This window comes from Lissotriton vulgaris, chromosome 3_1 (assembly GCF_964263255.1).
Source record: "Lissotriton vulgaris chromosome 3_1, aLisVul1.2, whole genome shotgun sequence".
Classification (NCBI taxonomy): domain Eukaryota; kingdom Metazoa; phylum Chordata; class Amphibia; order Caudata; family Salamandridae; genus Lissotriton; species Lissotriton vulgaris.
In genome coordinates this window covers 950,318,200-950,343,613 of record NC_141689.1, presented here as the reverse complement: position 1 = coordinate 950,343,613, position 25,414 = coordinate 950,318,200, and the positions used below count along the sequence as shown (strand labels likewise).

Here is a 25,414-nt window from a genome sequence, read left to right as displayed (position 1 = left end):
GCTCTTCCTGCCATCATCTCAACCAAAAGAACTCACATTTCTGATTATCTCAGTCAATAGCAGAAAACTACCACCGACTGATAGGTCCTGGATATAATAAAATATGGCCATACCCTGGAGTTTGTCTCAACACCACCTCCTCATCCGCCTCAAAAGTCTCTACCATCGCATCTTCAATTGCTTAAGAAGGAGGCATTTATCATGCGCCAGAAGGGAGCAATAGAAGCTGAACCTCGCTCTCAGAGAGGAAGAGGCTTCCACTTCTGTTTTTTCCTGGTCAAAAATAAGTCGGGAAAATGTCGTCCCATTCTGGTCCTCAGAAAGCTCAACAAATACAAAAAATCATTTTGCAAGGTAACTCTCCAGGAGATATTACAGCTTCTGAACCATATGGATTTTCTGGCTAGCCTCGATTTACAGGACACATATTTCCTTATTCCTATCCACCCCAAGCATCGAAAATGTCTCCTTTTTTCTGTGGCAGGCGTGCACTATCAGTTCAAAGCACTTCCCTTCAGCCTTCTCTCAACTCTTTGGGTTTTTACCAAGTGTCTGGCTTCTGTGGCAGCATACCTACAATTAAGAGGTCTACAGATCTTCCCATGTCTCAACGATTGGCTAGTAAAGGCTCCTTCTCTCCGTTAGACCTCAAAGGCCATCACCTTCTGCCTACAACTGTTCCGCTCTCTAGGGCTTACGTCAGTTATCAAAAATCCATTCTCCCACCTTCACAATGGATAACGTTTCTTGGAGTGATGTTGGATACCTCCCAAAACAAGGCATTCTTATCCACAGAAAGACAGAACACCATACTATCTCTGGCTCACAATATATACAAAAGAGAGTTTGCTTCTGTCCATCTCTTTAAGTCCTTTCTAGGTATGATGTGCTCTGCCATCCTCATGGTGCCTCATGCACGCTTAAGGATGAGATGCTTTCAAGAGCAGTTGGACAGACAATGGCTTCAGATAACAGGTTTATTCAAGGACATTATTCAGATCACCCCGGTCATGAGGAAAGCACTTCCTTGGTGGCAGTCTGTGTGACGGACATTCCTTTCTCCTCTTCCGGAGTTTGTTCTGACCACGGACACTTCTTTGGAAAGTTGGGGGGCACACTTTCAGGATTTTCAAATAAGGGGCAAATGGAGTTTTTCTCTATCTAAAATGCACATCAATTTCCCAGATCTCAGAGGAATTTTCCAAGCCCTCCAGTCGTTTCTCCCAAGGATACGAGAGCCTCAGTCCTCATTCGCACAGACAATACCACCTGAATGCACTATCTCAACAAGCAGGGAGGAACAGGGTCTCCAACTCTCTTTTTGGAAGCTCAAAGGGTCTGGGAGTGGGCACTACAGCATCACATAACCACCAAAGCGGAACATCTCCCAGGAGTAAGGAACAACCTGGCTGATACAACAACATGCCAGACACCTTGAGCAGATTAGGTCAAACAAATCACGAGTGGGAACTCAATCAGCTAATCCTTGACTCCATCTTCAAAAATGGAGAACACTCAACTTAGACCTATTTGCATCTCATGAGAACCAGAAATGCTTGTTCTTCGATAGCAGAGAACCTCAGAGGGACTCATGGGGGAATGCATTTTCGATTAGTTGGTCAGGAATCTCTGCGTACACTTTTCCCCCATGCCCTCTCATCTCCAGTGTGTTACTGAAAATGAAGAGGGAACCGTGCCAGCTAATTCTCATTGCTCTCATTGCTCTGTGTTGCCCTCACCAGCATTGGTTCACGGAGCTACTCCTGCTGTTGTGGTCCAAGCCTTATCGCCAGCCATTAACAACGACTCTACTGACCATGAGCAAAGGACAAATCCTGCATCCGCATCCAGCTTCTCTTCAGTTGCATGCTTGGCACCTGAGTTCAATGAGTTCAAAGACTTAATAATTCCCCAGGATTGTAGGAATATATTGTCCAGGGCTAGAGCTGAGTCAACCACCAAGACCTACAGACTAAAATGGAAACGTTTTTGCTCTTGTTGCCTTCAGAACAAAATTCACCCTCTTCTCTCATCTCCAGAACAAATCTTGCCTTGTTTACTCTCTTTGGCAAAATCAGAATTGGCGTATGCATCAGTGAGGGTCCACCTCGCTGCCATCTCCGAATACAGATGCACCTCTGATGCTTTTTCCCTTTGTTCCTCTCGCATCATCGAACAGTTTATGAGAGGATTGTTGAGGACCTTTCCTTCCATTGGCCTCCACCAGAATGGTGCCTCAATGTGGGCTTGTTTCAACTAATGAAACCACAGTTTGAACCAATTCACAAAATTGAGCTCAAGTTTCTCACATGGAAGGTGGCATTACTTCCAGCACTTACTTCCACAGGGAAACTAAGAGAAATTCAAGCTTTCACCATAAGACAACCCTATTTACGATTTACAGAAGACTACGTCTTACAAAGAACAGATCCTACATTTATCCCGAAGCTTCCATCTCAGTTTCACCTTAATGAACCTCTTGTCCTGCACACTTTTTTCCCAAATCCTTCCTCTCCAGCTGAGAAATCTCTCCAGTCCTTGGATGTTAAAAGTTGACTTAAATTTGCAAAGGACTAAGTAGGTACGCAAAACGGATTACCTGCTGGTATGTTATGGGCCTCAAAGACTGGGTTCTGCTGTCACAAAGAGAACTATTGCACAATGGATTGCTGCCACTATTCAGCTCTGTCATGCTAAGGTGGGTAAACCGCTTACAATCAAGGCCATGGCACATTCTACAAGAGCAGTTTCCACCTCTGCTGCTCTTGTTGCTGGATTACTGTTGGACAAGATTTGCCGTGCCGCTACATGAAAGAATGCACATACGTTCATGCAGCATTATTGTCTGGATATGCCAACTTACAGCGAAGGAGCGGTAGGGCAGGCAGTTCTACGTCATCTGTATCAATAAGGTAAGCCTCTACTCCTAGAGGTGCTTTTTCCTTCGGCATATACTGGCACATGCATCAACGTAGGCTTTTCCTAAATAGTGATTTTTAAGGAATCGCTATTTAGGATTCGCAAAAGCCTATGCATGTAGGAATAGCTATAAAAATAGTGATTCCTAAACATTCCTAAGGGCATGTGTGTGCGCAACATGAAACTTTGAAAAATGCCCAAAAGTGAATTTTTCAAAGTTTTAGCAAATTACCATGAAGTTCAACTTCATGGTAATTTGCTACTCCTATTAGCGAAATCGCTAATTTTTTAACTTTCATGCATTGCATTTAAGGAATCTCAATTTGGGATTCCTTATATGCAATCGCAATTTAAGGAATCGCAATTTAGAGATTCCTTAAATTGCTATTTTTGCATTTGGGATGATGCATCCCAAATGCAAAAATACCGGTGGTAAAGGGGCGGATTCTGAGAATCTGCCCGTTTGCGACAGGTATTTGGTTTGATGCATGGGGCCCATAGTGTCTTTTCCAGCTTATAATGATGTTATGCAATTTTGTTTTCTTATGTTACTTGGTTTATATACTGATAGTAAATAACTACATGATATTATATATTTGTTTCAGTATATGCATGTATAGTGTTACCCACCATCCTCTAAGGGCAGATATGTATATATTGGAACGTTTCTATATACGTTTGTCTATGCAACTGCTAGTTACTCTGATTCAAGCATGTGAATCTATGAAAGATCCGATATTGGAGAAGAAAATTAGTTACTTGCATATAACTACGGTTCTCCAGTGTTGGTATCTTTCATAGATTCACATGCAACCCACCTTCCTCCCCTGAGAGGCTTCCCTTATTTCCTCAAGGTATAAAGTTGCACACTTGTTCTCGAAAATCTGAGGAATCTAGCATCTCTTGATAGTGTTCTAGAGGGGGCAGTCGCCTGATTGGCTGCTGCTTACGTTTGGTTCTTATTTCCAGTGGACAATGGATAGGCTATCAGCCACGGCCGGTGGTAGGTGTAACTGCAGGGCTGTGACGTAGGGAGGGGGAGGGGCATGGTGGGGAGTTGTAATGTATGGATTACGGACTTTAACAGGTAAGTAAACATATAAATAAATAAAACGAATTTCGTTGCGCGCACTGCATCGCATTTGGTGATGCAGTGCACACAACGAAATTCGTTTTATTAATTTATATGTTTACTTACCTGTTAAAGTCCGTAATCCATACATTACAACCCCCCACCCTGCCCCTCCCCCTCCCTACGTCACCGCCCTGCAGTTACACCTACCACTGGCCGTGGCTGTAGGCTATTGCAGTGACTATTCATTGCATTGTAGTCTATGGTATTATTATCTACTGCTTTTATAAGTATACCATGGGACTCCCACTACGACGATGGGGATGATTCAAGCATGTGAATCTATGAAAGATACCAATACTAGAGGGTGCCGTCGCCTGATTGGCTGCTAATTAAGTTTGGCTCTTTTTTCCAAAAGAAAATAGATAGGCTATTGTAGTGACTGTTCATTGCATTGTAGCCTATGGGAGTATTATCTAGTGCTTTTATAAGTATACTGTGGGACTCCCACTATGACGATGGGGAAGATCTATGAAAGAGAACAACACTGGAGAACCGTAGTTACAGGTAAGTAACTCATTTTTCTTACAACCCTTGCATGACATTCTTGTATGCTTCAGATGTTAAGTATGTCCTAAGATAATATGTATACAAAATGAAAAATACCAGACATTAAAAAATGAGTCTCATGCCTCTATGGACGCAGGGTCTCATGTACCTATAAAAACCATAGCTAAGTGGATAGTTTTCTGTATCTGCTCACGTAATCAAAATACTATATGTGCACGCCCAGGGAGACTTTGAGCTCACTGTAAAAGTGCAAACCCCATATCTCAGTTATACTATTTACCTGTAGGGAATTCCACTGCTAGACAACAAAGGAGAGTAGGCACACACTTAAATTTGGCTGTGACTGAGCTGCCACACTGGCCAATCTGAAGGAACCACTGACGCTGGCAGATTTCAGTAGGTTTAACATTGAATCCTCATTGGTAGCTAGGACTTGAATAGGGAGGCAACACACAGAAAAAATTGCTTGTAGAGGGTAACAGAGAAGCACAAGTTATGAAAAGAAAAACACCCACGTAAAAGATAAAATATTAAGAAAAATGTTGCAAAATAGAAGAAAAAAAAAGATATAAAGAATTTTAGATAGCAAAGGTGCCATACCTGAAGAATATTGGAGAGAGGTTTCAAACACCAATCTGTTTTCCCACATTAACAACCAAAGAAAACTTCTCCCCCTAGACATTCAGTGCTCTTAATTACCCAAAAGACTCCCAAATAGATAAATTAAATTATGTCATGAGGAAAAATATTTCCTATGAAAACCAAATTGTTGCAATTATCAAAAATCAGCACACAATATTAAAACATTTATAAGTGACCTTTTCAGATTTGACCTCGGCCCAGCAGGCCTTGGGGCTTACCTGTGAGTCGACTAAGCAGAATACTAACTAGCTCGTAAATTGTTCCTTTACTCTATAAGTTATGGAAGAAAACTTTTCAAGCAACTTTAACCTGAATCTGTAGTCCTACAGTGTACAGCCTCAGGTTAAAGTTGCTTTACATTTGAGTGGCAATGCCCCAGACATCTGGATGAAAAACGTGTGATTGGGTCATTGTCACAAAATAATACTGAACTGTCAAATCCATAGTAATCAAAATGTTTATTTTTGAAAATGCTCCACAGGATCAAATTGGATCTATATCCAAATGGAAGCTTTAGCCTATTCGTACAATGTAAAAAGGCTGACTTGTAAGTGCCTTCGGCCAGTTCTTTTTAATTATAACATCTAGTTAGGGACTTTGTTACTTTTCTGAACATTTAGATGCTCCAACAGGCCACATTTACATATAGTCCACAAAGGGCTACATAAAGCCGGATTCATTTTCTTTGCTCTATACCTATTGTCAAGTTCAAAAAATCTTAGAGCAAGCTGCACACTTCCAATTGTTGTAGCTGATCACAAGCCTGGTGATATCAATTTTGAGCACCTACCTAATTGTAATATCTTGGTTCTTGGTTCAAAAACCTTGTATGATAAAAGTAGTGCTACTTTAATTAACCTATATCTTCACCAAAACCGAAGGACAGAGCCCCAATGGCCAAGCCTTCTTGATGAAAGTTATTGCAAAGGTTCCTGCCAAATTAAATAATTTAACACAATTCACCCAGCCTATCATTTATCAAAGATTTCTACAAGTGACCACAGGCTTCGCCTGTTGCAGGATCTTCTTTCATTCCCAACACTCAGACTCATGAAATAAGTCTCCAAAGCAGGACCTAGAAGTCCACAGCAGACTAATTAATCAAAGATAGCTGGTACAGGTCTGCTTGGTATTCACAAATGGGAAACTGACATTTTGCAGACCGCTACAGAGCTACCAGTGCGACAGAATATTAGAATACCCCTGGAAAATTTAATGCAACGCCCGAGTTCAGTAGATTCAGTTAAATCAGTTGCACAGGGTCTATATGACCAGACACACTATGTGTAAACTACATATAAATAATACTGCCCTCACTGAGATGAAGAGAGTGCTGGTTTTCCTGCACATGATGTGAGAAAGCCCTACCATAAAGCAGTTCTGGTGGGAAGTTTGAGCAAACATTGAGAACATGACTGGGAGGGGCTACTACACAACTATAGAGATATACATCCTATGTTTGGCACCCGCCTCAAAACGGGGAAGCGTAAAACAAAGTTTGCAGATCTATTGCTCAAACTGCCCAATGTGCCATCACCATACACTCAAAGGCTAGTGTGGTGTTTGACAGTAGATACATTTTTATGTAGCAAAATCGTAGCATTGCACACGGAGGAGGCCAGGGGCCTGAGTAAATTCACAATTGCTATGGATTGGGATGCACTAACTGTGAGAAGTTGGCCTGATATATGATGCTCACTAGTTCTAGTGATCACCTTGTATCAGTCCAAACAACCCTTATGGTGATTGGTTGTAAGTCAACCTTATAGACCAGCTATCCTAATGGTAGCATGGACAAAGCAGTCTTAGGCTAAACTCTTTTGGCATGTGAAGCCAGCTGTTTGACCACATATAACCCCTTGAATACCAAATGAAAGGACACCACACAGGTTGTTATGAAAATAAACAATATATTTATTAATAACAAACACCTCTGAACTCTTTATAAGATCAGAGGGCTAAGCACATGACAAGACTCTTAGGAAAAATACGCTTAAGTTGCACAAATTACAATGGTGCCCTAGGGGCACGTCAAACCATATACTAAGTAAGTGGGTTGAGAAAGTCGATAGAAGGAATGGAGCTGTCCAGAGGCAGTAGGATCGCTGGGACTAAACTATCCTAACCTTAGGTAAGTAATAGGAGGCCCACGGGACGCGTGTGCAGAGTGTGAACTCACACGCGAGATGCGTAACAAAGTCAATGGACAGTACAAATTACGAAAAGTTAAGTAATAGACAGTTCCGACTAGCTAGGACTAAAACAACTGGAAATCTGGACACTAGGAGAGTCAATCTACCCTTGAGCACCGAAATGCTTTTGTTACCTCACCCACGGGCTGCGGGTGCATAGGTGTCAAAGTGTGTCGGGTTTCCGCGTTGAAGTCTATGGAGCCTTGAAGAAAGATGCTGCAGGCGACCAGGAGGAAGCTGTCCGGAGTGACCCAAGGGTGGGTCAAGGAAGATGAAGACCTGAAAGCAGAGGGGACAATGTTCAAAGTCACTAGCCAGTGACTGGAGTGGAACCAGGAAGGAACCAGATGCTGTCGTCGCGATCAGGTGAAGAGTGGATGCTTGATTCTGCAGCCACGTGGACCAGGAGGTGTCTTCGACAACCAGGATGGAGGCACAAGCTGTCCCACGCAGGCTCACGCTGTCGGCGGTGTTGGTTCCGGATTCGGTGTCAACAGGCCTTGGCAAAGGCAACCCACGCGGTGAGTGGAAAAGGCGTCTGGTGCTGACCAGGAGGGTCCGGGGTGCTTCTCTTTTGGAAGGAAGCAAGGGCCAGTCTTGAGCAACCAGACCAGCAGTGTTGATGTCGTAGATCGTCGACTAGGAGGCCATTAGCCAGCCAGCAAGTGACCAGACAACGCGTCGAGCAGCAGTCAAGCAAAAGGGCCCCACGCAGATCTCCTGGATGCTGGAGGGCTGATCTTCTGTGCAGGAGCTGCTCGGGGAGGGGGCTTCTCAATCCCCAAAGCACTTCGTCGAGGATGCCTCTGAAGTCGTGCTGGAAGCGAAGTGCAGTTTCTTCAAGATGGCCGGTCCCACGTGTCTCGTCACACCCACGGGTCTCAGCTGTGCTGCAGATGTGAGTTGAGGTCAGAGAGGTCTGGAAGTCCGGGTCTCGTCGTGGTCTGAAGTCTGGATCCACCAGGCAAGACGACAAAGTGAACCGCTGGAATGCTTGATGGTGCCTGCTTGTGCAGGGTGGTCACTCCTTGGCCACAAGGGAGATTTCTTCAGTCTTCTGTGGAGCAGAACATCTAAGTCCAGAGTTTCTTCCTGTAGATTCAATTCAGGATAATCTAATTTGGAATGGGACCAGCTCCTACCTTTATTCTCCTAAAGGGGGCTGTACTATCACTAGGTCCCTCCTATGGGTGGGACCAGGAAGGGGATTTCACAAAATTCTGTCTGGGGTGGTGCTAGCACCTCCCAAGGCAGGAAACCCTTAGTCCAGGCCTCCCTCTCTAGAAGGACTCCCAGCAGCAGGAGGTCAGACTTGTGTCTGTGGTGGCAGCATCCATTTTGTGATGCTGAGGCTCGAGTTCACTTTAACCGGGGTTCACAGTTACATACATGTTGTGTCCCTCTAAAAGGGTAGAATGCTACCCCCGTCACCAGAACTGGCGAGGGGGTAGTATTCCAATCCGTATGACACCTTCCTCAACATGTTTTGATAATGCTATGCCAAAGTTAGCAATAACCGCGAGGATTATAATGCACTTAAGAGTATATAGTATAGCGTTATCATGGAAACAGCTAAAGGACTTGGTTCCGAAAGCTGCAGACAGGCTCAGCTCATGCTAGAGCACCATCTCACATAATTCCAAGCACTCTGCCTCCAGGATTGTTAAGGCCTGCCATAGGAGTGACTTATAGGAGTATATGTGTCCATTTTAGGTTTAGATATAGGTATACTATATCTAAGGCAAAGGGTGATTACACCACCTTGCCCCAGCTGATTGATCAGCCAGTTGTGTCAGATTTGGATGGCCAGCCAGGGGTGGCATAATACATGCTACAGCCCCTGGTAGGCCTTGGGTTCACTTATGCCCTGGGTACCTATGGTACACTGTACAAGGACTTACAAGAGTGACCCAATACCAATTGGTAAATGCACCTAAAGTACATGGATGTCACTTTAGAGAGAGAACAGCTAGGGGGTGGGTCTGATTAGCAGGCCCACAGCCAGGGAAAGTCGTAAACCAGTGAAGCAAAAAGCAAAAATCTGGGGTGACCATAGGATTGCAGACCCTACTCTCCTACACTAACATCACATTTTTCTCAGGAGCTCAAAAATAATAATAAACCACCATAGAACTGTTCCATTTGACACAGCTTACATGACTGAACAGGTGGTGAGTGCCACATAAGGGGCATAGATGACATAAACATATGCCCTGGGCTAGGCTCTGTTGCACTGGCTCTACCTATGTAATCCGAGCACTGCCCACTCCGGGACCTCCTCAGCCAGACTTCTATGAACTTGCTCCCTTGACCTGCCATACCCACAACTCCCTAATAGTGTGAGTAGCCCGGCTGACATCACAGTACAGATGTAAACATTACACCATATAACGTAACCCAAGTCCAGTATAGATTACACAGGGTACTAAATAATCCCCCTTTTTTTAAGTGACAATACCAAATTAGAGCATGATATGGATACAAACACAAGCGCACACATGCAAATCAGCCCATAACTATGGATGACAAATGGGAACTGAGGCATAACCCCATAAACACATTCAAGGTTCTCCGAAAAGGTAAACTCATGCCTAGTGATGAACAGAATTTTCATGACACACAATACGTTGTATTGTGTTCATTTGTCTTTTATGCCAATAAGAAATCTGTTACAAAAAACAGAAGTCTGCTTGATATTCCCTTTCTGGTAACAGGAAATCCTGTCATGCCAGGAGCTTAATCTTGATAAACCGAACATTCTCCAAGTAGCCAGTTATCACAAGTTAATTTTGCCCCAGTAGACAGAATAAACTAGTTTTAGCAGACCCAAACTTAACTATCTTTCAAGACATAATCAGGCCACCGACTTTCACATTTCTGTGTCAAGTCACTGGTGCAAAAATTCAAGTAATGATTAGGCAGAATCCTCCCAATGTTCATCTGCAGTTAAAATGTAATTCAACCCAGCCCCAGTTAAGAAGTCTTGCATTTTTGTCTATTTCCAAATCTTGATCTGAAGCAAAAGCACCTGAGCAATTGTGTTGAAAATCAACTGCTCTCAAACTGTTGTTAGATACTTATTGTGCTACCCAGCAGAAGGTCTCAAGGTCACAAGGTCTCACACTACCCTACTACCATTCCTACAGTTTGCTGTCACTGGATTATTGTAAGGCTCAATCTCAGCTAGGCAAGTAACACAGATGACTTCTTAGAAATTTCAGAAGCATCATCACAAGGAAACAGCTCTCTCCAAAATCTGATCCTTTCCCAGCACATGTCAAAATTAGGACATCGCTCTTGTTAAGTAGGCAGTAACCCCAGTAAAACAATGTAGAAAGAGTGACTAGAATTGAGGTCCTCCTGAAAAGGACATGGGAGAGGGCAGCGCAACCTGTTCTACAGCTCTCCTTCGTCACCTTGCCCATTGTCCAAGGAAGCGTTTAACTTTGAACTGGAAGCGATATTGAGAGCGATATTACCCGCAGCTGAATTTGTCCTCAGCTCAAGAGGTGCATTGATCCCAGTTAATTAATCTCAGTACAAAAAAGTATGGAATGTGTAAATTGATTTACAATCTGTTAATTTCAGTTACTGCCACACAAGGCTAGTTATGAAATTTGAGTTTAAGTTATAATTCCTTTCCTGGAAGAAGGCTCACAGGGTGCAGTGAGCGCTCTACGTCCCAGAGACTTACTTATGGATAGTTGATTTTAATATTATCCCTTGCAGTGTCCTAACTGGATCACTCAGTGTTTAAAATGGATCCGGAGAACACATTATTGATGTAGTCAAAATGGAGACTCTCCATTATGGGCACTCACCAATTTCATGAAAACATGATTTCACATAAAAATACAAATTGTATCTAGGATTGCATTCAGAGCCTGATATCTGGAAAATGTAAACCTCAAAGCTTCTTAACATTTATTACTCATACATTCTTAGGATATATTAGAGAATTGAAAATGTGCTTGAAAAAAACGAACAGCAACACATTTCCAGAGAAGGGACATGGGAGAGGGGCATGAGGGTTTGGCTCTACTGGGGTTCCCTCTTCTTGCATACAAGCAACATAACAATTCAAATAAGCATGGACAAAGCCAATAGGTCTCCGATCTAGTCAGTGCACGGAAAAACATGCACTCCCATGGAGTGCTGAATACTAAGCAAAAGAGTTCCTCATGTCAGCAAAACAAAAATACAATTCATCCAGTCAGAACACTGAGAAAGTGGAGAGGAAAGCCACTGAATTAATAGCTCACAAGTGAGATAGACAACAAAGCCATCCAGGCATAAGCAAGGAGCTAGCTCGAGCAGCTTCGAGTTTTGGCATGTGTTACATTATTGAAAGCTATACCCGCCTTCTTGTAGTCTTTTAGATGCTTAGTGGTGGTGACCGAATACCTGTTTTTTTTTTAAATAATACAATCTTTGCTTATATTGGTCCATGGTAAGTTGTTATAACCATTTTTTCCAGCTCCTTGTAATTAACGAGTAGCATACATGCCTTCTTGTGTAAATTTCAGCTGAAACATTGTAACTAGATCCTCGGGCTGACATGTTGTGTTGAGGTGACTGCCAGCATAGAGCTTTATGTCAGATAGGTGAGTGGTATGAGTGGGATCCATTTTGGATTGCCCCTGGTAAAGCATGACTCAAGATGGTGGTGAGTGGAGCAATGCCTCCTGTACTAGCAAAGTGCATTTCTGGCATTCCTGAGGCTTTTAAGAGGCACAGAATATTTGGCTGTGAGTGATAGAGATAGGGCTGCTTTTAGAAATTTAACAGTGGCCTTTTATTAATCGTCTGCCAGGTTATTCCTTCCTGAGCACTCACATTAGATAAGACGGAGGACATAAGGAGGTGCAGACAGTGATCTTCTTTGAAGTGCTGAAGGAACTGTTCTTTTAGGATCTGCCTCTTGAATGTCCCGTAGGTGCTACTTCCAAAAGGCAGATGTCTTCCAAGAGCAAGGTCTTCACTCTTGATTGTGCTCTTGTTTTTGGTGGTACACTTGGAGACACTCCTCTCACTTTCTACTATGGAACCTTGACATGGGAGCAAAGACTGTGTGTGCTCTGGAGAGAAGGGATGCACGGTCAGAGAGAGCCTCCTCAAACTGGCCCCAGAATAATGACAGTGGAATCACCATTCTCGGGAAAGTAAAGAAAGGGCTGTAAACTTACCAAAGGTGTTGAGAAAGTTTGTTCAAAGAGAAGGCACTCCACATAGTGTCACGGAATTCTAGTGATGTAGGGCTCCTGGCAGCCAGTCTCCCATAGGTGAGGAGGGAACATAATCCGGAAATCTGCATCAGCCACTAGAAGAGAGCTGTAGATCTATCTTGGCATGAAGCCTTACTGGCCTGGTGAGAGAGAGGAGTGGAGGATACCTCTTCAGATGGAGGCTTGTCTAGAGGAGAAGCCCATGTATAATGCCTGGGAGAAAGGAACTACTAAGGACTAAGGACTCAAATCAGAGAAATCTCAGCAATTGATCCGAGTGCTGGACTGCGTCTACCTGCATCCAACTAATTTCATCAGGTGTGATGAATGCCTGTGGTCACCCTTAATTGGTTTGATGTTGTCGGAGCCAACTCAAGGGTGGAGAATGAGCCTCCCTGTGCTCCCACAGCATATTAATACACTGCACCAACAAAGACAAATTAAACCAAAGCCTGCAGTCTCCCCATGTTGTGCTTGAGGATCGGCAACTGGTGCTGATTCTGGCTGTGACCTTCAAGTGTTTGGAAATGACAATATCACCAAGAACTTGAGGGTGGGCTTTTCACTGTTTAGCCAGGGAAGTTGCACTGGGCCGGTTTGCTCCTCTGTAACTCACTGCTCAATTCACAGACCAGCTGTGGCATTTGGTGCTTCATTTGCATCCTCAGAAGAGAGGTGGGGGCCACCCACCTGCAGAACACCGTGGTGAGGAGCTCTTTCCAGGGTTCAACTGCTTCCAGGAGAGCAGATAAACCTTACTTGTACCTAACCTGACAAGTGGGCCTTGACTTCAGATCGGGCTTAATTGCTAAAGTGAATCAAGATTGAATGGCCAGAGATTGACCTACAGGTCCTAGAATCAACTAACTACTTGCATCTTCACTGTAAGCCTGCACCTGTGATTTTGCCTTGTTAATTATATTGCTGCCTTTTCTCGTTAGAACTGTGTGCCCTGTTTATGATTTTGTGTAGCACGGTCTATTGGAAAACAAAGTACTCCTCTTTTGATTGTTGAGTGTTGACTGTCTCCTCACAATATCTCCCTGGGAAGGCTGCATTGCACTGCTTGCCATGCTACTCTGAGAGTTTACTGCTGTAGCACTGTATTAGTGCTCAATTTTAAGGGCCATAGTATGGGTCTGGTCACTGAACAGTAGTTAGGAAGGTCCTCCACCACTTCCGGGGTTGCTTGCCCAGCAGTCCATTCCTACCAGCGGAGCTCTGAAAAGGTTCTGATGGATGTGCACCAATTTGGACTTTTGAATTTGGTGAATATTGTTTCTCCGAAACAAATTTCACCAATTTCGATCTGAGACCAGCTCACATTAAATCAATAACATAAATATGCAACTAGAGAGTGAAGATTGTACTCCTACAGTTAGCTTACAAGATATCAAGTTTGGAATATTTTAAAATTCAAAGTCATCCAAGTGGCCGAATTTCATGTCAGGTAGTAGCATGCATTCGACTGGGATGAAGGGAAATATCATTTCACAAAGAGCACAGCAGGAATCCAAAACCTAAGTACCAAAAACCCAAAAACAACTGGGCAGCGTCCAAGGTAAGAAGAAAAAGTAATGATATTTATTTTCTTTAATCAGAAGCTACATAGATATCCATCCAATATATTCTGCTATGTTGAATCTGCTGCTAGGAGAGCAGTGGGTGCAGAATAGATACCCTTAAATATATGTTTCAAATGCGGTCTTGTCTTTTTCCTGTCTTCTTCTTGGAGCTACTGCTTATCCAGTATTAGAGGTATCTTTCATAGATTCACATGCCTGAATCATTCCCCGTCGTCGGGATGGGAGTCCCCAGTACATAAATAAAGTAAAGTCACATAGACATATATTTATATATATAGTAATGGGCCAGAGGCCTCTCATTAGTAACATATCCATGTCCTTTTGTGAAAAGGACCAAACTTTGGCCAAGAGCCAATCAGCTATCACCACTCTCTAGAACCTTCCTGGAAGGAGCCCTAGTCCCTCAGATTTTCTACTGCACGTCGGGCTAAGGGAGTCTCCACTGAGCTCTGCTCAGTTTTCCTTATTTCTCTGTATTTTCCAGTACTTTTCTCACAGAACTTCTTTATTTTTGTGAGGTTGTCAGTTTACCATGGCTGATGCTCCTAAAAAAGGACTTTTTAGACCTTGTGCCTCTTGTGGCAAGAAGAGGCTTCATGTAGATGACAAGCATAAGGATTGCCTTTATTGTCTCTACCCTGACCACTCTTCTAAGGATTGTAAAGTCTGCCGGACTTTTTCAACAAAGACCCTCAAAGACAGAGAGGGGTGCCTGTTGATATGGCTTCAGAGACTGAAAGATAAAGACCAGACAGTCTCTTCTGGTGAGAGTGAGTGTTCCTTCAGGAGTACACATTCCTCTCCTAAAAGGCCTAGACTGACATCCCCAGGACCATCTTCGGAGCCACCTCAAAAGAAGACGCTGAAGTCTTCAGAGGTTCATTCCAAGGCCTTGCCTGTGAAGGTTTCTCCTCAGGACTCTGCTTCCACCTTCAAGAAACCCTTCACGACATCTACAGCTCTGCCTGTGACAGCGTCAACAGCGACCATCTCCACTTCTGTGGTGTCATCTTCATTATCCACGTGGACGTCTACAATATCCTCGTCGTCGACGGGTAGGTTCGTTCTATCTATTATACCAATAAAGAAATCGTCGTCTATGCCATTGTCGACGAGCGCTTCCACGTCGACGAAGACCACATCATCGTCGTCGACGAAAGCTCCATCGTCGTCGACGAAAACATCATCGACGTCGACGAAGGCTCCATCGACGTCGACGAAGGCACCGTCAATGCCATCGCCGTCGATGAAGTCGTCGACGAGACCATCGGCATCGTCGACGATGCCATCTGGATCAGTCGTCGACGTCTCTCCGTCGACGACCACCCCATAGACGGGCTCGATGATGACACAGGCACCTACCTTAAAAAGTGCATATGTTCACTTAAAAATGACCAAGCGCACTTTGACACCGGATTTAACCTCTCCGAGCAGAGTCCAGGCTTTACCACCTGCGCATCTTCTGGACGACGAAGACCCGGATGAGGGCTCTATGTTCCGGACAGCTACTAGCCCATCTGAACTGAATGTAAAATATCACAAGAGTTCAGATAATGAAGAGCAAGAACAGGACCAACAAGTACATTACCAGGAGGAATTCCAGCCTCCTCTTCCTCCTCAACCTATGGTGTGTCTACCCGCATCCATAGTCATGGATCTGCAGTTCTTGATTGCAGACTATAAACAAAGGTTTCCCTCCACACCTCCACCACCTCCAGTGGTTTCTCCTCCGCCTAGACCTCTGCCTCCACCTCTAGTGCTTCAGTCGGATCCTGCTCCTTCACATCCTCCACCATCCTCAGATGATGAAGAGGAGGAGCAACAGCAGGAGGAAGGGGAACTCCAGGACTCACCTGACTAGTGGGATGATTATGTCATTCCATGTCCAGCATCTCCTGTGCCAACTCAAGCCGATTCGCACCCGGAGGACATTGAGGGATTAAATAATATCCTCGAAAGGGCGGCTTTGCGTTTCAAGATTCCAATACCCACTCAACAACAAGATTGTTTCCTTTATGATTTTAAGGAACCATTCAAAAAGGCTGTTAGGTCCATACCTATCATCAACTGCATTTGGGACCAAGGGGTTAAAATCATGCAAAACCCTTCTTGCTTGCCCCCAGTTCTGCCCAGGCTGGACAAGAAAGATAGGGCTCCAGACACGGCTTAAGCTTGCCTTACGGGCCATCCCAAGCCGGACTCGGTCATTACTCAAGCAGCGCAGCGCAAATCGAAAAATCCTTCTGCTGCTCTAACTGCGCCACCGGATAAGGAGGGACGAAAACTGGACAATATTGGAAAGCGGTTTTCTTCGATGTCCGCGTTGACAGTGCGCGCTTCAAACTCTATGGCACTGTTAGGACGGTACAACCGTCAAATGTGGGCATATATCGCCCCATATTTGGGATCATTGTCTGAGGAAGAAAAAGAAGAGGCTAAAAAGATTCTCTTAGAAGGCGAACGCTCAGCCTCAGAGATGATTGATTGTGCGATGGATATCGCATCAACAGGATTCCGCCAACTAGTTGGAGCTGCGGTACTGAGACGACAAGGCTGGTTCAAAGCAACTACTTTCCGACTGGAAGTGCAAACTAAGGTGCTCGACATGCCTTACGACGGATAACTTCTGTTTGGAGCACACATTGATGAGGCGCTTCAAGGTATTATAAAAGATACCGATACAGCGAAGGCACTGGGTACCCTCCAGTTTAAAAATCCTCCCTTTCGGGGCTCAAGAGGGAGTGGCCAATCTTCAAGAGGTGATTTTCAAAGTTACCGGTCCTCGTACAGCTCAAATCAGCAGTACAAACCCCAATATCAGCAAAGACAACAACAACAGTCGTCTTACACAAAGTCTTCCTTTCGTGGTAAATGAGGAAAGAAGGACACAGCCAGAAGACAATGACTTCTCTCTGCCATAGGTCTCCACTTCTTCTCCACCATGCAAAGTTGGAGGAAGAATTTTATCTTTCCTACAAAATTGGAGAAAGATTACTACGGATCGATGGGTCCTCAAACTAGTTCGCTTCGGACACTCTCTGGAGTTCATAGAAACTCCGCCTCAAACCCCTCCTCGCCCAATGCTCCACAAGAATTTACATCTGGTGCAATTGGAACTCTCACTAATGCTCCAGAAAGGCGCTATAGAAAGAGTCCCTTGCGGTCAGAGAGGCAAGGGGTTCTACTCCCGATTCTTCTTAATTCGGAAGGAAGCGAAAAAATGGAGACCTATATTGGACTTGAGAGACCTAAACAAGTATCTAAAAAAAACTGTCATTTCGTATGGTGTCCATTCAGGAGGTGCTACAACTCCTCAATGCGAACGACTTCATGGTGTCTCTAGACCTTCAAGACGCTTATTTTCACGTTCCTATCCACAGGAATCACACAATATCTCAGGTTCGCTGTGGCTGGCAAACACTACCAGTTTTGGATGTTGCCTTTCGGCCTGAAGTCAGCACCACGCATTTTTACAAAATGCCTGTCTCCAGTAGCAGCGTACCTCCAGCAACAACATCACCAAGTCTTCCCATACTTGGACGGCTGGCTCGTCAAGGCACCTTCTTTTGCAGGCGTGACCAAGTCCTCCAACGCCTGTCTTCAACTTTTCAACGACTTGGGCCTTACTCTCAATCGAGAGAAATCTGTCCTTCAGCCTTACCAGCGTCTCGCTTTCCTAGGCGCTGTCCTCGATACGGCTCAGAAGAAAGCATTCCCTTCGCAGGAGCGTCAATCCAAACTGGCATCCTTGGCGGCCCGTGTACAAACCAAAACAACCCCCATGGTACATCTTTACAAGTCTCTGCTAGGGATGATGTCTTCTTGCATCCTGTTAGTTCCACACTGCCGTCTTCATATGCGCTCTCTACAAGAAGCGCTATCCACTCAATGGATCCAGTGTACAGGATCATTCGACGATGTAATCCGAGTGACTCCTCCCATGGTGAAAGCTCTACAGTGGTGGATTCATGCACAGAACCTTATGCGGGGTATGCCTTTCCTGCTTCCAGTTTCGCCGCATGTTATAACAACAGATGCGTCCCTGGAAGGTTGGGGTGCGTTCCTCCAAGAACTCAGAATCAACGGACAGGGTTCCCCTGCCGAACGACAACTGCACATAAACCTTCTCGAGGTAAGAGCAGTTTACCTGGCGCTTCGAGCGTTCCTGCCTCGGATCGAAAATTCCCCAGTGCTTGTGAGAACATACAACACCAGCACAATGCACTATATAAACAAACAAGGGCGGACTCGTTCTCTGATGTTGTCTCACGAATCTCAGAAAATCTGGAACTGGCTACTTCTTCACAACATTTCCCTTCGGGCAGAATACGTCCCTGGAACGGACAATGTCCTTGCAGACTCACTGAGCAGACAGCGCTCTGTGTGCCACGAGTGGGAGCTGGACACCAAATTCTCAATCACATCTTCTCCCGATGGGGCAGGCCTCACCTGGATCTGTTCGTAACCAAACACAACGCCAAATGCCAACATTACGCAAGCTGCCGTCCCCAGAAGGGATCTCTAGGGAATGCATTTTCGATCGCATGGTTCAACGTCTTTGCGTATGCATTTCCTCCATTTTCCCTGATTCCCAGGGTCCTCCGGAAGCTGAAGGTGGAACATTGTACCCTGAACTTGATAGCTCCAGCTTGGCCGCGCCAGCACTGGTGTACGGACCTTCATCTCCTGTCGCTGGAACCGGCGATCCAATTGAAACCGTGCCCAAATCTCCTTACAATGAACCACGGACAAGTCCAACATCCGGATCTAGCATCTCTCAAATTATTGGCTTGGCACCTGAGTTCAGAGAATTCCTGAACTTAGACATCCCGCAAGATTGCAGAGCTGTTCTAGCCCGGGCTCAGACTGACAGTACCAACAAAACGTATTCCCTGAAATGGAAAAGGTTCTGCATGTGGTGCAAATCAAAGAAAATACATCCTTTTTCTTAGTCACCTGCACAGATTTTGCCTTACCTTCTTCATTTGGCAAACTCAGGTCTTGCTCATGCTTCAATAAAAGTTCACCTGGCTGCCATATCTCGTTTCAGATGTTCCTCAACTGGTGCTTCTCTCTGGTCCAGTAGACTCGTAAAACAATTTCTTAAAGGTTTGTTCAGGACAGTCCCTCCGGTGAGGTCTTTACCGCCTACCTGGCAGCTAAACATTGTGCTTGCTCAATTAATGAAACATCCCTTTGAGCCAATACACAAAGCTGATATCAAACATCTTTCCTGGAAAACAGCTCTTCAACTGGCGCTTACCTCAGCGAGATGAGTAAGCGAACTCCAAGCCTTCTCAATTCAAGACCCTTTCCTCCAATTCAGGCAGGACAGAGTGATTCTAAGGACTAATCCTACATTCATTCCAAAGGTCCCATCTGACTTTCACCTTAATGAGCCTATAGTCCTGCGGTCTTTCTTCCCGAATCCACTTTCCGCAACAGAGAGGTGTCTCCACTCTCTTGATCTCAAACGCTGTCTTAAGTTCTACATCCACAGAACAGAGACATTTCGGAAGTCTAACCAACTCTTCGTTGCCTTTAGCAGACCTAGGAAAGGTCTTCCATTGACTAAGCAGAGCATTTCACGTTGGATCTCTGCAGCTATTGCCTTCTGTCATCAGCAAGCAGGACATCCTCTGCATTCCAAGGTTCGTGCTCATTCCCCTAGAGCAGTTTCAACCTCCAAGGCGCTCTTTGCGGGAGTGCCCATCATTGACATCTGCAGATCGGCGACATGGAAGACGCCGCATACGTTCACCAGGCACTACTGCTTGGATACTGAACTTATGAAAGATGCAGCAGTGGGATAAGCTGTGCTACGTCATCTATTGCACTAGAGTTGAGCCTTCTCTTTCATCTCACCTTCCTACTGTCTACTTGCACATTTCTCTTTTATATTGCATTTTGGTACCTTTTGCATTTCACAATTGATATGTTATTATCTAGTGAGATTTCATTTTGTACCATTCGAAATGTGCTTGTTATTGCTCACTACTCTGATTCAGGCATGTGAATCTATGGAAGATACCCCTAATACTGGATAAGAAATGCGTTACTTACCTGTATCTGCAGTTTTCCGGTATTGTTATCTTTCATAAATTCACATGCAACCCACCCACCTCCCCTGGAAGGGCTCACCTTACTTTTTCTCAGTAGTATACTACTTAGCACTGTGCTTACGAAAATCTGACGGACCAGGGCTCCTTCCAGGAAGGATCCAGAGGGTGGTGATAGCTGATTGGCTCTTGGCCAAAGTTTGGTCCTTTTCACAAAAGGACATGGATATGTTACTAATGAGAAGCCTCTGGCCCATTACTATATGTATATGTCTATGTGACATTACTTTATTTATGTACTAGGGACTCACACCCCGACGACGGGGAATGATTCAGGCATGTGAATTTATGAAAGATACCAATACTGGATAACTGCAGTTACAGGTAAGTAACGCATTTCTTATAACTCTCTCTTGGGAGGCGTGAGATGTTCAAATTCTCATGCCAGAGAAAATGACATTTCTCACCTATAATTGTAGTTCTCCATCATTTGCCTCTTTATCATGTATGACTGACCAAGCCAACGTTTCCTAAGAAGGATAAATCTATGTTGCCTGTCATTGACCCAAAGGAACTTGAGTTGAGCTGGTCATTTAAGGTGATGCAGTAATGCTGTTGTTAAAGGTGCAACACTTAAAGCCTCATTTAGAGTTGGCAGGCCATCACACTTGCTGACTACTGCCTGTCATATTTGGAGATCTGCGCCAGCCTAGCAGAGATCTATATGCAATAGCCACCACAACTGTTCTTCTAAAAGCATTGACAGTTTGCTGAGCAGTCGCCATGATTCATGCAGCTGCTCAGCAAATGTTTTGTTTTTTCCACAAACAAATATCTAGTGGAAGTTTATTTTTGAACAACAGTTAATGACCCTGACACCTTGAGTGTTTTCTCCTAGAGTGAGTGGGTAGTTTTTTTTTTTCAGTTTTCCTAGTGGTCCCAAACAGAAGACGAGGACATCAGAACATTCGTCCTAAGTAGGACGGGCTGTCTTGTGTGCTGACATTGATGGCCCTAAGTCCATCAGCCATCGGTGTTAGGTTTCCTCCGGCAGAGCCAGCGTGTGCTTTGCCCGACTCTAAATAGAGTGGGCAGATTATCATTTTGCAGCACAGTACTTCGCTACGTTTGTGGCATATTATTCTATTTGCCAAACTCTGAATGAGGACCTTAGCTCCCTACTGACACAGTGTATGTTTGCCTAAAAAATGGGGAATGTTTTTCTTAATTTTTGTATTCTAATTTTAACTCCCAATTTGATTCTAAATATAGTTTGTAAACATATTATGGGAAGCACAGTTAAGGAAATTGACATTTGGTAGCCTCGAATGGTTTTAGGAATAACAACCATTAATATATTTTTTGGGATGTTTTTTTCAGACACTGGCACTTCAGGTGGAATCCAAAACCTAGAGGAAATGGGCCCTGTTTCTGAAGATTTTAAATGGACATCCAGTGCTGAAAGTAGCAAAATGAATGGAAGATCAAAAGACAGAGATCATGTGAACCTGGATTCCAGTTCAAAACTGCAGCTGAACTCGTTCAGGCTTTTGGGAGATATTTCTGAACCAGCAAAGCCTCCACTATCAGTGATACCGATGAGAAGGGATTTGTCAAGTGGTGAGGAGCCGGTGGAAGATGGGGAACTGTCATCTTTAAAACCTCAGAATCAGCTGTTCACCCATACGCAAACACTAGAGGGTATTCTGCCCATCCAGAAGGGGACTCCAATTAAAGTATCTCGTCGAGAATTACGGCAGATACCACCACTTGAGCTGTCGATGAGGAGGTCCAGTATCTGCGCGAGCCTTGGTTCGATTCCTATAGATTCAATAGAAATCGCCAAACGATCCCATGACTTTAAACTATAGCACTTATGCTAACTTCTTTTGACAATCACAATTCTAGTAGATACTTCTACCAGAAATGATTCATTGGTTTCTAAATTAATCAGTAAATTATACTTGTCAAAGAGCGATAAATAGTTTACCCGTGAGAAAACACAGAATTGTGGCAGCATCATGTTTGTTTGTGATTCAAAAATTGAAAATCTTACAGTATATTTTGAAAGGATTGTATAAAGAAGAAGATAAAGAGTTATTAGTCATGAATTTAGGGAGGGAAGGGCTTTATTTCCAATTCTTAAAGCGTGGGACCTGCACAATAAGGGGAAAATATTGTTGAAAAAAATGCAGCTTAATGGTAGGAATGGATAAAAAAAATTATAGGATCCCCTACTCCAGTTTTAGACTGTTGCCTTTTTTCATGACTTTCATGCTGATTGGTTTGTTTTTAAAAAACAGAGGCCAAAGTAGGGGCAGACTGTTTCTCACATGAGTATTTTAAAAAGATCTGCTCTTTGGTCAAGTTTAGGGAATATATATTTGTGCTCATGTCATTGAAGGTCATTGTGGGTTGCAAATTCAAATCGTCCATGTGAATTTGTTTTGGAAACCCTTTTCTTACTCTCATCATGTTAACTATCTGGCGATATTTCTTTGAATGTCTTAAAATGGCTTTAATTTGCTTACATACACTCCACCTACTTAGGTAGCCACACTTGATTTCACTTTATTTTAATTCGTCATTTTGTTATCGCTTTTGTAATTACTCCGTTCTCTATTTCTATCAATTTTTTCTGTATTCCATGTACTGTTATTATTTATTTTACTCTTTATGTAATTGTAGCAAAACGTTTGTGATCATTTTGTTCTTCCTTGGTTGTAATTTTAAAGTACATAACGTTGTTCAATGCCAACCTCTTTCCAAAGCACGCAAGTTTCCAGTATTTAGGATATGTTTTTCATACACATTTTTTCTAATAGGCTAAAAACCTCAGAATAAGTGCCTTTGTGCCTGACAGAAACACGCCTGGTGACTTGCGGAAGTGAGCAGTTCTTATATAGGTCCACAAAATGTTGGCATTCCTTTTTGCCTGACAAAAACCCACCAGGAGGCTTTCCTAAAAAAGCTGTGTCTGATTTCTCCTTTTGAGTTCTCTTTAGTTCCCTGGTAGGTAACTGCTCTTAAAAAGGCTTTTGTGTGCTCTTAGTGGCGCAGTGGGCAGCATTTGCCTCCTGGCCGAAGGCAGTCGCGCCATTGCAGAGCTTTGTTTGTGGTCCTACGTCCTAGGCACAGCCCACCAGCATGGAACTCCTGGCCACCAGCATCCTATTGTTCCTGCCTTCAGGGCTTAGGAGAGAGCTGTGCAGCCAGAGCTGTGAGGGATCTGAGTACCAGACTGAAGGTGTGAGCTGGCCCGTCAGTGCTGTGAGAGAACACTGGCTGACAAAGACTGAGGCAGCTGAGTGACCGCTGTATGCAGTATACACTCTTGATTCATTGGGATCGCTTGTCCCTCAGGATATGTGGGAACCATTCCACGTCCCTAGGGCACAGGGTTCACTCTCCAAACAAATGAGAGAGACCAGAGAAATAAGTAAATATGGAACCATGATCCCTCAGCGTACACTGACCTCCACGTCTCCAGGCACTCCAGTCCTTTTACTACTCCTCAGCAGTCCCCTTACCTCACTCAGTACGGTTGTTTAAAATGAACAAAATGAAATGACAGGGGATCTAAAGTGTTTCTGCTTCCTCCCGAGAAAAGCTTCTATGTCACAGAGGTCACAAGTGTTGCTTTGCCAAAAGACAGACTGTGCAGAGAGAGGAAGCACTGGTAAAATAATAAATAAATAAAAGTAACCAGTTTGTATGCAGTAAAATAAAAAAGAAAATCAATGAACGTTTTGAGGAAGCTACATACCCTGAAGACTTTTCGCGCTATCACATTACAAATAGAAATTCCATCGCTAGAAATTTACAGTAATTCAGCAGAGTAAGTATATTCACCTGGCCGTTGTCTCTACAGAGAAATCATACTAGTTAAAAGGGAGAAGAATACACTGGTCCCTTTCATATTTCAGTCTTCGGTCTCCAACAGAGGTGTTCTGGCAATTAGTCTTGGTAGACGATCAGTGTTTACCAAACCCCTTATACTAACACGTGCCCACCGTAACTAACGCGGATTACATCCACATGTATCTTAGGTCACTGACTGCCCCGTTATCATTACAAAGTTGACAAGTCACTGAAAGCTGATGTACTACTTGCCCTGGGTTTCGTTAAACAGCAAATATACCTTAGATTGCCCCTTGAATAGTCAGGCTTGTTTGGCAGTCGTTTCACTGAGTTTGGGAATACCTCTTCTGATTCTGTAAAAATGATAACCTTTACGTTTGAAGACTTTTACACTTGTGTTTTGTATTATACATTTTTTGTATGTAAGCTATTGTCATTGTACAGTTATTATTATACAGCAAACATATGCACATGGTGCCTACTTTGTGCTGTAGAAAAACAATTAAATAAATAAAATAAATACCTCAAAAAATTGGTTTTGTTGATATAGGACGATAACTAATTAATGAGAAGTATAATAACGTAATTTTAGACAAACAGCACTGAAGATCTGGATCGCCTAGTTTTCCGTCAGACTTTAAACATTTTCCTCTTCACTATTTTGAATGGAGGAAAATTAAAGAAAACTACACAAGTAGACAAAAATTAGGAGAAGGTTATGAACATATTACGTGTTTCCAGTCAGTGAGGGAGTGCAACAGGCATTCTCTTGTAAAACGTCCGCAGATCTACACTTCGGTCCTAATGTCAGATCATGGGTGTAGTCACCAGGGAATGCGTTCCCACCCTAATAGTTTCTCCTCTTACCCTTACCTGGGTGATCACACTTACACATAATGCTCAAACATAGTGTGCAACTTGGAACCTCAACCTCTAGTGTTCATGGCAAATATCATATGTGTAGGGGGTCAAATCTGGGTGGTAAGTATATCAAAAGCCATTGGCAGTTCTGTACCTTTGGAGCGGTCCAGTGACATTAACGCCATATCTAAAAAAAAGTTGAGTATATTCCTGCTCATCAATACCTCAGTTACGATGGCATGAAATGTTGGGTATGTAGAATATTTCTAAATATTGTTAAAAATATTACAAAGCATGCCTTGCTGTCATGCTCACTGTCCATATCCCTAGTGTGCACACCTCACTTTATGTCTCAGTCATGGGCTTGGGTTGTTTAACAGACACTCTTAACTGAAGTGTTCTTTATGTAATCTGGTCATTTTCTATC

At 43.7% G+C, this 25,414-nt stretch overlaps 1 protein-coding gene across 2 annotated transcripts in view; it reads left to right on the top strand.

Moving 5' to 3' along the window:
* Nucleotides 1-24,620, top strand: part of KIF27 (kinesin family member 27) — a 479,420-nt gene extending 454,800 nt beyond the window's left edge. For both annotated transcript variants that reach the window (XM_086961311.1, XM_086961310.1), the window contains exon 18: nt 21,646-24,620. In XM_086961311.1, coding sequence (XP_086817437.1) covers nt 21,646-22,136 — 491 coding nt within the window. In that variant the 3' untranslated portion in view covers nt 22,137-24,620. The remainder of the gene's footprint in view (nt 1-21,645) is intronic.
* The last annotated feature ends 794 nt before the right edge of the window (nt 24,621-25,414 follow it).